The sequence below is a fragment of the Eumetopias jubatus genome, unplaced genomic scaffold (assembly GCF_037043125.1).
Source record: "Eumetopias jubatus isolate StellerSeaLion01/CBP00866 unplaced genomic scaffold, mEumJub1_p1.0 scaffold_3, whole genome shotgun sequence".
Classification (NCBI taxonomy): domain Eukaryota; kingdom Metazoa; phylum Chordata; class Mammalia; order Carnivora; family Otariidae; genus Eumetopias; species Eumetopias jubatus.
The window spans coordinates 164,191,185-164,208,804 of NW_028274809.1; the positions used below are offsets into that span (position 1 = coordinate 164,191,185).

A 17,620-nucleotide genomic window follows, 5' to 3' on the forward strand; every position below is an offset into this window, starting at 1 on the left:
TTTAAAATTAAGCTTGATGTAGAAGATGTTTAAAAATATACAAAATAAATGCTTTGTTAAAAACAGCTGTATTTCTACTGGTATATTATAACTTGCTGAATGCTTCAAATAATTTCTTTCATCGTGTCACATATATTTTGTAGTATCCTAGATCATTATAACAAGGGACTAAATCTCTTAATTAACTATAAATATGCTAAATACCTGTATAATAATTGAGGTATCTGACCAGCATTAACATCTGTACCATTATTTGACTTCTTTGAACTCTTAAATTGGAAAACCACCCTAAGAAAGAGAAAAAATAACAATACCAAAAAACATGATTCAAGATCCATGAAAGAAAATAAGAAATTTGACAATAGTGTTTTCAAATTTTATGTTAATGAAGATAGATTCATTCTTTAAGGAAAAACACAAGTAAAAAGGAATTGTTTTTATTTTGGTTCAAGCTCTGAATGGCTTAATGAATAAAATGAAGGAATTAAACCTGATCAGGAACTCTTGGGTAAGCAGCTGTCCTCCCCCCTTTTAGTATCCCCCAGCTCAACTTTAACCAAAACAATAAGCTTTTAACAAAATATTTCAACTTACAAACAGTTTAAAATCTGCTCAACCACACACATAAGCTTTAGCTTCAAACTGCTGTGATATTCCATAGTTCAATAAACTGCATATGGAATCACACAGTCCAGGATTAAGGCAGTCTCCCCAGTGCTAGCTCACAATCTTAGAGTGAGTCTGAAAGGGATACTTTACAGCAGACTTACTTTTTCTATGGCATTCTACCTGAACATTCAGGAACAAAGAATTCTCCTCATTAATTAGTCTGCTCTGTTTTTGGTAAGCTCTGTTATGAATTGAACAAAACTATTTGAAATATACTATTACATAACTTCTATTCATTTCAAATAATTTATGCTCAAGAAGAGTAAGGAGTAAATTAAATTTCTCTTCTAAAATAATGGTCCTTCCAAACACACGAATACAGAGTACTGAGAATAAAGAAGATTAGAGTTAGAGTCAAGCAATTCCAGGTCCAGATTGGGTCCTGCCACACAGCAGTGATATGATGTGCAGCAAATCACTTCACCTCCTGTCTCTCTATTCCCGAGTGGAAAACAGAGCTAATAACAGCTTCACAAAATTGTTGAGAAAATCAAATGAGAATACAGATATGAAAGTGTTCTATAAACTAAAAAGCAGTCCATATATGAAATTTAAACAGTAAATCTCCCCCTACATCTTATTAAAACTGTACCATCTCATATTGCTAAAACTCTGAAATTTTTATAAACTGTTTTTATAAGCACTGTCAAATTTTATAGCAAGTATTTATTTCTTTTTTATGGTTTCCAAATTCCTCAATCTTCTTGTCACTTTATATAATTTCTAATTGGAAATAAGTTCTTAAGTGATATAACACCCAGAAATACATACAAATGACAAATGGCAAGAGCAAAGAGTAGCAGTCCTATTCTCTCCCTGTTCTGTCTAGACCTTAATCTGGCATGAGACTGCATAAATTTAATGTTTGGCAGTCACATTATGTTCTAGTCTTACTGACATTTTTATCCTCCTGGAAGACCTCTGAGCTGCTAAAACAATATTCCACTAACAAAAATGAGAGTTGCTTAAGTAATACTTAAACATTTTGCTTACCCATCATCTGTGGTAATAGAAGCTTGTCCATGTGATCCACAGTCACTGCTGGGTCCAGACACTCGAGCCCATGCTACATACCACCAACCAGCTTGCAAGAGAACTGGTTCATCAAACATCATTGCATATTTTTCTCTGAGAGAAAAATTAGTGAGTCAAAGACAATGCCTTTGCACTTCCCTGTTACATATATTTCTTTTAAATCCTTCATAACAAACCATGAAATTCATTGTGTAAGATTCTTGTTGAATATCATTAAAAACCTTCTATTTTAAAAAGTCTGAAAAAAATTAAAAATCAAAAAATCTGGACAGGAACATAGAAATAGTAGTCATTTGTGTCATGGTGATGAACTCCTCACCTTGAATTCTAAAACTTGCTTAAATGTTATAAAGGTCTCATATTAAAATACAATTTTTTTTAATTGGTAAAAAAAATGCCAGTTTAGTTGGAAAATGAAACTCTGAATTTTAATTTTAAAGTGTTTTGAGAGGAAGCATATTAAGAAAATGGTTCTGAAGTCAGATGGCCTGAGTTCGAGGCTCAGCTTCGTGATTTGCTAGCTGTGTAACTTTGAGCAAGTTATTACACCCTCTCTGTGACTCTGAAAATAGGGATGAAGATGATGTCTACATCAACAATCTCAGGATTGTTCTGAGGATTGAGGAAATTCAGATAAAGTATTTGGAACTGTGCCTGTCACATAGTAATCACACAAAAAAATTAACTAAAATAGAAGGAGAAAGCTTGTATATAAATAAGGAGATCTGATAAAGATATACGTAAGTTATAAAGTTTTAGGTAACAGAGTATAGTGCTTGTAGCTGGGGTAGAGAAAAGAATTAAGGGTATTTGAGGAAGGGAACAAATTCACGCACTGTAGAGGTATGAAAGTACAAAACAGGGCTTGAAAATGATAAGGGGTCCAGTTAGATTAAAGCATTAAGACAGATAAAAATGAGTAGTAGGTAGAAAGTTAAAAAAGATGTTGTAAAAGATAACTGAAGTTCTTTAATGCTAGCCTTAGGAACCTGGGCTTTGTTAGTAGGGGAATGAATAAAATCTAGATGATTCTCTATATGTGAAACAATATATTTTTGACTCATATCATATGCTCAAAAATAAACACTAAGTGACAATGGCATCTTAAGGCTTTGTTAAAAATTAATCAACTAATTTCCTAAAATTTTCCTAATCTTCACTTGTGTATCACATAAAAAAACAACTAAAAAATATCTCCTGATACTGGTGAATGCTTATAGTGAAAAAATAGTAAAAATTTTCTTTAGGTTTACTATTTTGTTCTCAAAAGTATTTATCAGTTAAAAGCAAACTTAATGCCTTACTACCATTTTTAGCAAACACACATTTTCACTAGCAAAAAGCTTATGTATAACACACAAGGTTTTAACACAGTTATTACTGGGAAGTGCAGTGTACTATTACTATTATGAGGTTCAATTTATTTTTTTTTCTCATCATTATATCCCGATTCAAATCACTAACTTGTCATAACACAGTGTTGGGAGATAATTCTCGGGATTACACAGAGAGGACTGGTAAAAGCTAATTCTCTTCATACTTCTAATGAAGCTTTATAAAGAAACATCCAGATTCTGGTAACAGGAAACCTACTATCCTAACAGGTTTCAGTAAAAACCGGGCCACGTCCCCGTGTGTTATAACCAAGCACATACTACGGGCATGGTGTCAGGGCACACAAGTGATCTGAATTATGGCCCTCTGACTGTTTGGTACTGTAGATACACTGCTACAGGTAGTAAATGACTGTAGGACATCATTTAGAAAGCTAGCACAGTAGGTGCTAAGTGATGCATGAAAACAAAAGTATGCAAAATATATGTATATTTTCATGTTATCTGCACTGGAGAAACAATTTGTCTGTCTTATAAAATACAAATATGGAAAATACTATTAGTTTTAGTGCAGCCCTGTTAAGTGCAACCCGTACCTTACATAATACACAACTTAAGTCCTCAAGCATCTGACCACAGATTATTTAAAAGAGCAATCGTACATTTCTTCAGTTACAATGAATTGCTCACAGCCCGTCTGTGAGCGTAGGTGAGGCTGAGACTGAGTAAGGAGGGCATCTTTACCTAGCAGCACAGTCATACGCCAACACGTCAGTCTCTGCAAGAAGGTCTCCGTCGGTTTCATGATCTCCTCCATCAGGACCCAACTCGAACAGCTAGGGAAAGGAGAAAAACACATTGTGTCCAGTCACTCAGTCATGCAAACCTGCTGAATAATATGTTTATCATTCTGGGTGTTTCCAATAATGTGCTGGACACTGCAGAATGTAAAAATCAGAATGCCTGCTTTTTTAATGTTAAATACACAAACCTACATATTTGAATTAAGAAACTTATGGTCTATATTAATCTCAGTTTTCCTTATTTATATATTCATCTATTTAGAGCAAATGCTCCAAGCTGTTCTGTACCAAATATAAACATGTGAAGGAGGTGAGAGAACTCAATCAATGCATTTTATCTAAGTGAGCTTTCAAATGAGGAAGAAGTTTGCTTCAACACTTACAATCTGTGAGATCTGGTATCCAGTTTCCTCATCCATAAAAGGAAGATGGATGCTAACAGTGCCTACTTTGTAGTAATTGTGAGAATTATGTGAATACTTATGGAACACTTAGAAAAATACCCAGAAAGAAAGGCTACAAAAGTGTTAGCTATGGAGGGACAGAGGAATAACAGGAGGTAAGGATCCTTAAAAACCCAGGTAACAAAAAGCAGTTCAAGGTAATATGGCATGGGAACAGAAGAGATGAAGGTATGAAAGAAAATGGTTATAAAATAAGGGGAGGACCAGACAGTGTGGGATAAGGATAAGACAGAAGATAGCAAAGACAAAAAGTGATGAAATTAAGTGAAAATAAAGGAGAATTATCAGGAAGAGCTCTTTTTTCTTTAAAAATGGACCAATACATTAAAAAAACCCTTATTTCTCTGGAGAATTATAACAGGTGAACTACAAAAAAGGCAGATAAAACACTATGGACGAAGAGAAGGGAGCGTTAAAACTTACTGGACAATTACCATGCTAGATGTCTCATTTTTTCAATTATATGCTAGTGATTTAAAAACCTGTCTCCAGCTCAGATCTCGTTCTCAACAGTCACTGCACTCCCCCCCCCCACCCACCGCCCACCACCAGCTGGATCTCACTAGCTCTAAAGGGACTCACTCCCCTCTCCCCTGCTTTCCCTGTTCTGATTAATGGCACTATCAGTCACCTACTCACTCAGATAAAAAACCTGTAATAATCCTTTTTTCCGTATTCTTCTGCCATCACTACATCTATTCTACTGCTGGTACCAAAGCTTGTCAGTTCAAGCATGCTCACTGTTACTAGCTAGAACGCATCAGTCTTCTTATCTCCATTCTCTCTTTGCTCTGGCCCATACTCCACAAAGCTGACCCCTAGTACTCCTTTTAAAATGAATATCTGATTAGAATACTTCTTTAATTTAAAATTCTTCAATGGTTTCTCATTTCCTTCTTTGTAGCATGACATACAGGATCCCCTGCTTATGTTCAACAAATACTTCTCAACACATACTGTGTACCAGGCACAATTCTAGACACTTGGCATACAGGTATGAACAATGCAAACAAAAAAATGGGGGCTATTGGAAAGAAGTTTGAGGGTGAGGGAGAGGATTTAGTTTTAAATAGGTTCACCATAGATTCAAGACCTGAAGATAATGAGGAAGTGATCACAGAGGTATTGAAGTAAAGAGCTGTAGTCAGAGGGAGTAGCCAATGCAAAGGTCCTGAGGTCTGACTACGCCTGGTTTGTCTAAGGAACAATGGCAGGCCAGTGTGGCTGGATTAGAGTGAGGCAGCTAGTATAACCTAAGGTCAGAATGATAATGGCACTCAGTTTTATGGTGTTTTGTGGGCTCTTCTAAAGGCCTGTGGCTTTTAATCTAATGTACGAAGACACTGCAGGAATCTGAACAGGGAGGAGTGGCAGAGTCTGGTGTACATATTAAAAAAATCTCTCTGCTGTACTGAGAATAGACCAAAGGGAACAAGGACAGAAGCAGGATACAAGCTGGGAGGCTACTGTCATAATCCAGGTGAGAATGGCTGTGGTTGAGAATGACTGGGTACTAGGGATAGTTTTTAGAAGTGGTTAGACCCTGGATTTATTTTCAGAGGGTAGCCAACAGTGTTTGCTGCTGAAGGGGCTGTGGGGTGTGACAGAGGGAAGGCAATGATGACTCCAAGATTTTTGGCCTAAGCAGCTGGAAGATTAAAGTTAACTGTATTCTAGGTCAGTTTGTTGGGATGGAGAAAATATGACAACAGCAGGTGTAGAGAGAGGACCAGAAGCCTAGTGTTGAAGATGTTATATCCGAAATGCCTATTAGTTATCCAAGTGGAGAAGTGAAGTAGGCAGCTGTATAGATGATTTTGGACGTTTAATAATAAGAGGAAAAACACTTAAAGCCATAAGGCTGGATCACTATGGGGATGAGTAGATTTAAAAAGTGTCCAAGACTGAATTCTGGCACTCTAACACATAGAGGTCGGAAGATGACGAGTAAGCAGCCTGAGACCTAGAAGAGCAGACCGTGAGACAGAAGGAAAACCAAGTGTGGCATTGTGGGAGCCAAGTGAAGACAGAATATAAAAGAAGGGGCTGACAGGATTAAATTAGGTTGACTGGTTAAAGAAGATGAGGACTGAGACTTGACCACTGGCTTCAGCAATCACAAATCACTCACATCCTTGACAAGAGCAGTTTTCGTAGAGTGGGTGGGGCAAAAACCTGATTAGAATAGGTTCAAGAAGGAACGGGAAGAGAGAGAATGGAAATAGAAAGTACAGAAAGTTAAGAATATGTCCAGAGTCCAGCTAGGTGGCTAGTCCAAGACAAGTCCACAAGTACCTTTGCCCAGAGTAGTTAGTAGTGGAAGAGTCTCCCAGCAGGAGGAAGGAGATGGAAGGGGACCTCCCCAATCAGAAGGATGTCTAGGTCTCTGCCTTAGGGTAACAAGCAGATGGTGGATGGTACTATTCAAGAGACGAACAGCTGGAAGAGAGCCACATCCTGGGGAAAGAGCATGAATTCAGTCGCAATATAAAGACCAACAACTGTCATGCTTTTAAAGTACTTACATGGAAATGGGTCAAAGAAGAAGTCTGAGCTGGAGATCTAAATTTGGGCATTATGGTATGCTGACAGCTATTTAAACTTTAGGCTTAGAAGAGAATGTTTAGGAGAAAATACAGAGTGAAGAAATAGGGGCTAGGGCTGGGCCTAGAAGAACTCCAACACTTAGTGGCCCGGTAGAAGAGGACAAACCTACAAAAGAGAAGAAACAACCAGAGATATGAAAACAAAACAACCAAAAAAGAGATTTACTGCCAGAAAAAAAAACGTATACCTGAAAGAGGTGAATGGAGGCAAGAAAAAAAGAGACTTCTGTTGGAAAACCTTCGTCTACTCATTAATAACTGAATCTTTTTTTTAAAGACTTTATTTATTTTTTGCGAGAGAGGGTGCATGAGCTGGGGGAGAGCAGGCTTCCAGCTGAGCAAGGAGCCCAATGCGGGGCTCGATCCCAGGACCCTGAGATCATAACTTGAGCCCAAGGCAGACATTGAACCAACTGAGCCACCCAGGTGCCCCAATAACTGAATTTCAAAGGCAAGTTCACTTTCAGGGAATGGAAGGAATAAAAGAGGATTTGAGACTTGGGGAAAAAAAAAATGACACCTAATTTAAAAATAGCATTATGGAAGGCCTATATACTTCTATACCACAACTATGGGAGATAAGGGCCACTATGGTATTCAATATTATCAAACAAAACAAAAAACCTTTCAGGAACAGAAAAAAAAATGTATCTTCTCGATAAACTTACTAGACATTGCCAACTAGCACTGTATCATTGAATTTGCTTCTCTATCTTGACTTCAAATCAAGACATCTTCAAGTAACCCTTTGAAAGCAGTTGCTCTGAAATAAGCCAAAAACCAAAACTGTTTTATATTCCCTTTTCTTTCTTTCCCTTCCTTCCTTTCTCTCTCTCTCTCTTTCTTTCTATATATGTACCTAGAAGCATATATTTTTTAAAAGTTTGTAGGTTCTGGTTGGGCCTCTATGGGAAGTGTCCTCAAAAATCATCACAGTAAGGGAGTTTTAACATATTAATATGTTTTAGATACAACTGAGAGAAGTAAGAAAAGATCTCCTAAACAGATAGCATTTATTTATTTTTATTTTTTAATTTTTTTTAAAGATTTTATTTATTTATTTAACAGAGAGAGACAGAGTGAGAGAGGGAACACAAGCAGGGGGAGTGGGAGAGGGAGAAGCAGGCTTCCCGCAGAGCAGGGAGTCCTATGTGGGGCTCGACCCCAGGACCCTGGGATCATGACCTGAGTCAAAGGCAGACGCTTAATGACTGAGCCACCCAGGAGCCCCAACAGATAGCATTTAATTAGAATTTTTAATGAAGTCTGCTACTGAAATTAAGGCACAAACTATAGTTTTCTCTCTTACCTTATTTAAAATTATTTTTATTTTTAATTTTCTTTTGGAGAGAGAGAGAGAGCATGAGCTTACACGTGTGAGCAGGGTGGGGGAGGTTGGGGAAGAGGGAGTGGGAGAGAGAGAATCTTAAGCAGGCTCCATCCCCAGTGCAGAGCCGAATTTGGGGCTCGATCTCAGGACCCTGAGATCATGACCTGAGCCAAAACCAAGAGTCAGAGAGACATTTAACCGAATGAGCCAGAGAGGTGCCCCTCTCTTTTACTTAAAGGTAAAATCAGATTAATTTGAGAAGTGGAACATTTAAGCTATTAGTGAATTTTCAAAGAATTAGCACATCCTTTGCTTGGAATAACTGCAGACCCTTTCTCAGATGAACAGGTATAATAAACTCAGGACTTCTGATTATTTTTATTTTGTCTACCCAATGAAATCCATAACCCCATATTCCATCTCTCACTTCATCCCTGGTCCGCATCTTAGGGTGATCATGTCTGTTTACACAGTATTTGGCATCAAAAATGCTAAAAACTTTTAAAGCTACATCAAAATGTCCCTGCATCAAAACAGCTGTGCCTCCATCATTAAAGTGGCTAACAGAAAGGAGGCATATCAAAATGTCCTGCTATTCCTAGACCACTAGGAAGCTCAGCATAAAGGATTGAGATGGACTAGTCTTTTTCAGCCTAAAATTATTAAGAAATAATTTTCTATTCATTTCCTCCCATCTTGACTTTTGATTTTCTAATGAGTCAATGATTTAGTATTATTGCATTACATTTTAGCAGTGTTTCCTCAAGTCCTTTTTTATTATACATTATATACATAAAATCATAAACTAAGTCAAAACCAACATCTTCAAACAAAAAAGGGCAACAGTGTCAACAAACTGCTTACCTTAATTTTAGCAGTATATTCTCCTCTACCTCCAAACAAACCAAGGCCACCAAGTAAAATATCAGTGTCAGCACTAAAACGTATAGCTTCTACTGAATGAGCAGAGTAACCCCAGCCCCCTCCATGACCTAAAAGATACAAATAATAATTTATGTTGTAAAATATATATATATATATATTTCACTTATATGACAATATTTCCTAGACATAAATATACATACTTTCAAACCTGTTTACTACACTATAATCTTCTTTGGAATAAACCTTCATTACTGCTTGAGTCTCCTCCTCTGTACTTGCAACACCCATTTTTAAATCCTGCATAGCTGCTAAGGTATCAAGGCAACCTAAAAACAAACAAACAAAAATTCAACTCCTTGAAATTAAAATTTCCCATTATATTGATGGTATGAGATGCTGTAGGGGATAAATTAAAATAATAAACTCTGAGTGTGCCAATAAATGTATTCCAAGCTTTAAACAATGCTTCACGAAAGAACACCTACAACCAATACGAATTCCCCTCTGTTTGGGTAATTATCATATTTAAACACATTCTATATGTCAATGTTTTGCAAAAACCTTTATCTTTGAAAAGTTGGAATCCCTCAATCTTTGAGCCTTTATGGGGTTCTTCCTTTTATGAAACCCTGAGTTACTTCTAGATTCTTAAAGTTCTATATGAGGAAGACATAGCAGCCTGAGAGAACCTTAATCAATGCGAGTTTTGGATGTTTACAATGATTACCAGATAAAATTTGAGAAAAAAGAAGCAAGGAATTATGTGTATGATCTAGTAATTATACTTAGGAACATGATTTCACAACTGCAAATTTTAGATAAGGATGAATGAGTTTTTTTAAGAATCCTTTTTAAAAGCAATAAAATAAGTAATTACGTGGACTGGTGTAAAATTTCTACAAACAGAATATATATATATTCTGAAAAAATGCTGTATTATAAATTAAATAGAAGTGATGTGCTGTGGAAAACTGTGTTATATAAGAGACAGAAGTAATATGTATAAAATTCATAATTACATAAATATATTTTACATAACTTATTTTAAAATAATGTATGTAAATTATAATTACACATTTAAATATTATAACTGCATCTCTAAAGTTTATATATTTACGCTGAACAAAAACATTATTAAGAAAAATCTGCCTGCTAGAATTATATTCAGGAATGCTTTATATTTGGGCATATATGAATTGTGTTGGTTAAAGTCTGATATATTGGTGTTTGTGGGATGGACAAACCTCTTAAAGTTAGAGGGTTTAACTTATATTGCACCTAGCATGTTGTTGTTTAACACACAAGAGAAAATGAAACACAAACCTAAATATTCTCTAAAAAAAGTTCTCAGCACATATTAATGAAAATTAGCTGATCATCAAAAGAGCAAGCCTACCTAGAATGTGCAAAGCTGCATGAGATCGGGTGGTGAGAGCCCTTGATCCTGCTGGTAAGGCAAGTTCAGGACTGAGAATACTACATCTGGATTGCATGTCTGCTGAAGAAGGAAGTCTGGCATCAGCAACCACTGCATTGTAACACCACAGTTCTCTAGTATTTGGTCGAAACCTTCAAGAAAGATAATCACAGCACTTCAACATACAGTTTCTAAATTTCTAAAGTACAATTGATACAAAGAAAATATAAGTCAGCTTAAAGAGGACAAAATGTAGTTCATTATATTCTCGGAGTTAAATATATAAATAAAATTATTTGTCACTAGAAGTGAAGTAATTTGAATGAAACAGTTCTACAGATCACGAAACGTTACGAGTAACAGAGCCACAGAAAACATGATGCATCCATATATGAAGTTTCTGTACAACAAAAACTCCATAAATAAGTTTAAAGACAAAGGGCAAGTTGAAAGAAAATAGGTGACACATACATTAGACAAAACAACAGTATCCACAATATATAAGAGCTCCTGCAAACCAGTAAGAGACAATCAATCCAGTATCAAAAATGGGCAAAAGTCCTGGAATGCGGTTTTCAGAAAGGAAGCACAAGTAAAGGGTACGTAGATATTCAAACACTCATAAACAGTAACCCATAAGGGACCCACAATACCCTTCAACCATTACCTCATTTCTCTTATCTCTTCCATAAATAATTCTCAAAAAGCTACCTCTACTTCTTTACTTTTTTTTTTTTTTTGCAATGAATTCTTCTTGGAAAAGTTGTTTTTATCAACTACAGAGTACATACAAAAGAATAGTAACAAAATATTTTCAAAATGAGGTATGAAGAATAATGGTATAATGTGCACTAGTAAAAAGAATATTACCATTATCTTTTAAGTACCCTGGCTCTCCTTCCCTACCCACTCACCTTCTCTACCTAATTTCTTCCCCTTTCCTTCAAAAGTAGCAATTAAAGTTTATCATTCTCTTGCTTTTATGATTTTTCATGTTTATATCAAAATTGTATGTTACTTAAATTTCACATTTTGAATTGTATATGAACAGGATACACCATGTATTCTTCTGTGGTTAGCTTTCTTCAAACAACAGAATATTCTTAACAATGTATTTTTACAGTGGTGTATGACTGTAAGTTCATTTATTCTTGTTGTAAAATAAAAATAGCTCATGTGACTACATTACAACTATTTGTCCATTCTATTACTGATAGCAAAAAAATCAAAACCACTCTATTTTCCATTACAAAAAAAGTACTGCTATGGATAATTTTATACACAGCTCCTAAAGCCTAAGTATGAGATTAGACAGGAAGGAAGAAAAAAATCCTCATTTTTTCATTAACTGGTATGTCTACACAGAAAACAATGATTATTTTGAAAATCTTATTTGTGTCAGATACAGCTAATATTCAGATTCATTTATTAAGGATGGTCTTCTCAATCAATGGTGCTTGATGATCCAAATTTACTAAATATAAGAGCCACTTAAATCCAAATCTTTGGTATATATCCAAAAGAACTGAAAGGAGAATCTTTCTTTTTTTTTTTAAAGATTTTATTTATTTATTTTGACAGAGAGAGAGAGACAGTGAGAGAGGGAACACAAGCAGGGAGAGTGGGAGAGGGAGAAGCAGGCTTCCCACTGAGCAGGGAACCTGATGTGGGGCTCGATCCCAGGACCCTGGGATCATGACCTGAGCTGAAGGCAGACACTTAATGACTGAGCCACCCAGGCGCCCCTGAAAGGAGAATCTTGAAGTGATATTTGCACACTCACAATCATAGCAGCATTATCCACAAGAGCCAAGAGGTGGAAGCAACTTAAGCATCCATGGATGGATGAATGGATAAATAAAGTACGGTAGAAACATGGAATGTTATTCAGCCTTAAAAAGCAAAGAATTCTGTCACAGGCTGCAATGTGAATGAATCTTGAGGACATGATGCTAAATGAAATAAGCTAGTCACAAAAAAGACAAGTACTGTATGATTGCACTTATATATCAAAAGTAGTCAAATTCATAGACAGTAGAATGGTGGCTGCTATGAGCTGGAGGGAGGGAGAAATGGGGAGTTGTTCTTTGGTACAGAGTTTCAGTTTTGCAAGATGAAAATACTTCTGGAGGTCTACTATACAACAATGTGAGTATACTTAACACTGCTGAATTGTACACTTAGAAATGGTTACATTTTATGTTTTTTAGCACAATTAAAATTAAAAAGTTATTTAAAATTTTTTTATTTTAAACAAAAATAATACTTGGCACAGAATAAATTCTATTAAAGTACGTGCTATAGTCAGTAGCATTAATATAATTGTACTATTACTTTTTAATTTAATCTAATTGGGTTTTTTGTGTGTGTTATTATTTATTTCTCTCTGGTTGCTTTTAAGATTTTTCTCTTGGGCTTTAGTGTTCTGTAATTTCACTATAATTCTCCTGATTGCAAATAATGGAAACACATAATTTCTAATATTTGTGAATTTAAATCTTTTTATTTTTGGTTCTGGAAAATTCTTAGGCATTATCTCCTCAAGTATTGTTTCTCCTCTATTTTCTTTAATCTCTAAAATTTCCTCCATCCAAGAAGGTGGATGTCTATTAGATCTTTTCATTATATTCTTCAAATCTCTTTCATATTTTTTATATTCTTGTCTCTGTGGCATTTTGTGTAATTTCCTCTCAACTCTTCAAATCTGGTCTACTCATGCATTTGTGTAAATAACTATTCTTCATTTATAAAAGTTTTGCTTGGTTGTTTTTCAAATATGGCTCATCATTTTGAGTCTCATTATGAGTTTCTTTTGCTTCCTCAATTTCACCTTTTATTTTTTAAACATTTCATACATACATAATTTATATTGTTTCTGCTAATTCTGAGATGAAACCGATCTTGTTGCTTGTCTGTAGCTGAATTTCACTAACAGTGATATAATTTATATGTTAAGCAATCTTAGACTTTGTGCTCATATTTGATGGAATCTTAACTCACTAAAAACCTATGGGCCTAAACGGAGGAGGGGTTTTCTCTAAAGATGATGTACACCTGCCTTCTGCCGGAGACACAGGGGTATTACCTATTTAATCCCAGTTTAGCATCATTCCAAGGCCAGAAGCTTAACAGAGTTTCAGGATCAGTTTCCATCTCCCTCACCTTGCAGCTGGCCCAACACTTGTTTTCCAAATTGCAGCACTGCTTATCAGCATTTGCCCTCAGCAAAATCCCAAGTTTAGAGTGCTGACTGCTTACTTCTCAAGGGTCACCTCATCAGGTATGATTTTTACTTTTATGCTGGCTTTCTTTCTTTGAGATGGGGGGGTGGAAGACAGGGGCAGTATATTAGCGACATCTTGGCTGAGTGCCAAGCCAATGTATAAACTTTTTTTTTTTTTTAAAGCATAGGGCCCCTGTCAAAGTATTTAGTTTACCAAATTGCCAGAAGCGGAAATCCCCATTCACTCTTCAAACCACACCAATCTAGTTTGCACATCTAACACTTCCATGAAATCATTCTCAAAGTTGCAAATAATTTCTAAGTAGCTAAACCTAATGGAATTTTTTGTCATCTACTTAGTTAAGCCCTCAGCAGTATCCAACATCATTGAACACTCCCCTTTTAACTTCTATGTCAGCACACCCTCTTGCTTTTTCCCATAGTTCATAAGCTGCTCCTTCTATTCTCCTGACTAGTTCCTCCCATCTCACCTAACTTCTAAATTTTGTAGTTCTCCTCAACCTACATTCCCTGTCTAGGTGATCTCGTTCAATACCGCAGCTTTAGATACACCTATAAACTAAAAATTATCAAATATATATCCCAGCCCAGACCGGTCCTTTGAACTACACTCCCATGAGTACAAACTGTGTGTGTATATACACACGTGTGTTTGTGTGTTCACTCTGGCAATATAGGTAATACCGAAACATTAAAAAGTAATCTAAAATGTTCATCAATAGGGAAATAGTTAAGTATATTTTAGTTTAACCAGACTACAGAATTCTATACAGTTTTAATTAACAAAGCAGTTCTTACTATATTGACTTGGGAAGATCTACTTTTTGCTTTGTCATTTAGCAAAAAAACCCCTTCCTATTAAAATGAATATATTCTTATATGTACTAAAAAAACACATGCATTTTAAAAAAGTGTCAAAACAATATAAACCAAACTTAATACCTGTGACCCATAAATAAGGTTAACAGGATTTTTATGGGGGAAGAAAAACATCTGAAGAAGGACCACACAACTCAAGTTTTGCTTTGCTGTTAAAAAAGTAACAACACATATTTATGTATAAATTTTGAAGTGGGAAATAAAATTGCTATTCTTAACATTTATCTGCTTTTTACAGATGCTAAGTTTCTAATTACTCAGGAAAAGTTAGGTGTTAAGAATACAAAAGGAAGCCGACTCCACCCAGAAGGAAAGTCAAAGTGAGCTACTACTGAATCTGCAGCATCTATGAGGGCTGTAAAATATTAGTACCTACTAAAAATACAAAGGACATAAAACAGCCAGAAGTCAGGATAATGGCATAAAACTCTGATCCTGATTACAAGAAAACACCTCCCAGCTGTTTAGTGAAACATTTGAGGAGACTGCCCTTCATCTTTTAATCTCTGTTTTGGAACAAGGGAGTAAGTACTCAAGGACCTGGCAAGGCATTTGAGATCATCTCTCCTACTGCTATCACCGTAGGTGAAAAAGGCAAGGCTCAACTAACTGCACACTACACCTCCGAGTTCTGGAGTTCTGTTAAGACTCCAGGGAAATAGCTCTAGTTATACTGTCAGAATCCAGTTCTGCTAGTAACTGATTTAAAGAATGCATTTCTAATTTAGTGACTGTATCCATAAAGTCTCCACTGTTGATTTTTATTTTGTTAATGTAAATTTCTTTCATTTGAAGATAAAACATATAACGATTATAGGAAATAAAACATCAACTTAAACCTAAGTCCAAACCAGAGCTTGCTCTTTGGTAACTAAGTCTCTTGTATACAGACTTGTAATCAGTAAATAACTAATGACTAGTCTATCTTTGTGCCTTCCTATCTCCTCCATGCTCTCCCACTGTGACCACTCCAATTTTGGTTCTTAGTACCTCATGTCTTCGTAAGAATTACTGTAAGACTACTCACCTCTAGTCTCTCATTACCTAATCTATCCTACGTAATGCTGCTAGGGAAATTGAAATTGACTGAAAACTCAATCAATTCTGGCTTCCAGGCCTTCTCACAAAATGCCCAACTAAGACAGTAGGCTGGTCAGCAACCTGGAAGCACTGTAATTCCTTCACTCTGAATGCAGCCTTAGGACTGATAGAAAACATGGCTTCTTAAGACCTGGCTGGCTGACAGAAATGAAAGTAGTCATGGGCAGAGGAAGAAGACAAAAAAGTCTTTTCCCTTTCCTCATTGGTGCCAGTTAAACCTTTCAATTTATCTAATTCCTGTCCACTGAGGTTGGCCAAATAAACAATACAAGAGGTGAAAAGAAAAAAAAAGAAAAAGGTAAGTCCTGTGATGAGTCAATCTGGTGATGCAGGGGACACCTCCTACTAGTATTCAAAGCTAGAAATGCTGAGGACAACAATTTTCTTTACTCATTATGTATACAAAGCACCATAATAAATTTTAAGCAAATACAATATAATTTGAGGCTCTAGTGTACCTGTATCCGTTCTCTACATTTTTATAGTTTCTAGAGTTTGGCAATCTTACACATTTCTACATTTCTCTACCAATATACGTATATTCATAAAGGGCATTTATCTTAATTATTCTGTATTGTCTTTGGCACAATTTCTTCTACACATTTGGTAGTAATTCAATATATGGAAACAAGAAAATAGAATGAGTTCTATACAATTCAGACAGGATTGCTGACAGATCAAAAATAATTAACAACTTGGGGTGCCTGGGTGGCTCAGTTGGTTAAGCCGCTGCCTTCAGCCCAGGTCAAGATTCGAGTCCTGGGATCGAGCCCCGCATTGGGCTCCTTGCTCTGTGGGGAGCCTTCTTCTCCCTCTCCCTCTGCCTGCGGCTCCCCCTGCTTGTCATCTCTCTCTCTCACTGTCTCTTTCTCTCTCTCTCTGTGTCAAATAAATAAATAAAATCTTAAAAAGAAGAAAAAGAACCACAATATACCCTCTTTGAGGGTATTTTGTTAAAAAAAATAATAAAAAAAATAATTAACTCATGAAAGTAAAACTGCTTAATATAATGAGAGCAGCAAACAGTTCTTTTTTTTTTTTTAAGATTTTATTTATTTATTTGACAGGGAGAGACAGCGAGAGAGGGAACACAAGCAGGGGGAGTGGGAGAGGGAGAAGCAGGCTCCCGGGGCTCAATCCCAGGACCCTGGGATCATGACCTGAGCCAAAGGTAGGCGCTTAACGACTGAGCCACCCAGGTGCCCCCAGCAGCACCTACCGTGTACCTCTGCTCTAAATTCTTCACTCTTCGTAACAATTTATGAGGTAGGTACTATTATTACCCCAAATTTATAAATGAGAGAAATAAAGCACACAGAGTCAAAGTAACCATTCCAAGGTGACACAGAAAGCACACTGTGGATCTGGGATAATCCGAGGCAGCCTGGCTCAGAACACATGCTTTTAACCATTGCACTACACTGCAAAGGTCCTGGGAAGCACAGTTAAAAAAGAGAGTTCTCATGTATAAAAGGTCTGCCTTATACATGAATTTTGTATCACCACAAGAGTATAATTTGATCAGAACTTATTTACTACTACATTTATAAACAGAGCTTACCTCCAAATGACATCATACACAGGATCAAGACACACACCAAATCCTTGCAGGTCCTCTTGTTCAGAGTCATTAAAAGTTTTACAACTCCCATCCACTTTATTTATCAGAAGGCATTTAAATGGAGGAGGTTCTGATATAGAAGCAGGTACCAAGCCTTGGGGAAAGATATTTATCCATCTTAAAAATGCATTATCTTTTTATAATGCCTCAGCTTAGAAGATAAGGATTATTTATAAGGGAAGTATTATTATTACATCCATTTTACAGATGAAGAAACTGAGACTTCAATAGA

The 17,620-nt window shown here is 36.1% G+C and overlaps 1 protein-coding gene across 11 annotated transcripts in view; it reads right to left on the bottom strand.

Annotated features, from left to right (window-relative positions):
- MYCBP2 (MYC binding protein 2) overlaps positions 1-17,620 on the bottom strand; it is a 262,122-nt gene that overhangs the window by 136,611 nt on the left and 107,891 nt on the right. For all 11 annotated transcript variants that reach the window (XM_028106119.2, XM_028106120.2, XM_028106122.2 and 8 more), the window contains 7 exons: positions 17,329-17,482; positions 10,523-10,695; positions 9,327-9,452; positions 9,106-9,233; positions 3,783-3,874; positions 1,663-1,797; positions 205-288 (listed from right to left, as the gene is read on the bottom strand). In XM_028106119.2, the coding sequence (XP_027961920.1) occupies positions 205-288; positions 1,663-1,797; positions 3,783-3,874; positions 9,106-9,233; positions 9,327-9,452; positions 10,523-10,695; positions 17,329-17,482 (892 nt within the window). The remainder of the gene's footprint in view (positions 1-204; positions 289-1,662; positions 1,798-3,782; positions 3,875-9,105; positions 9,234-9,326; positions 9,453-10,522; positions 10,696-17,328; positions 17,483-17,620) is intronic.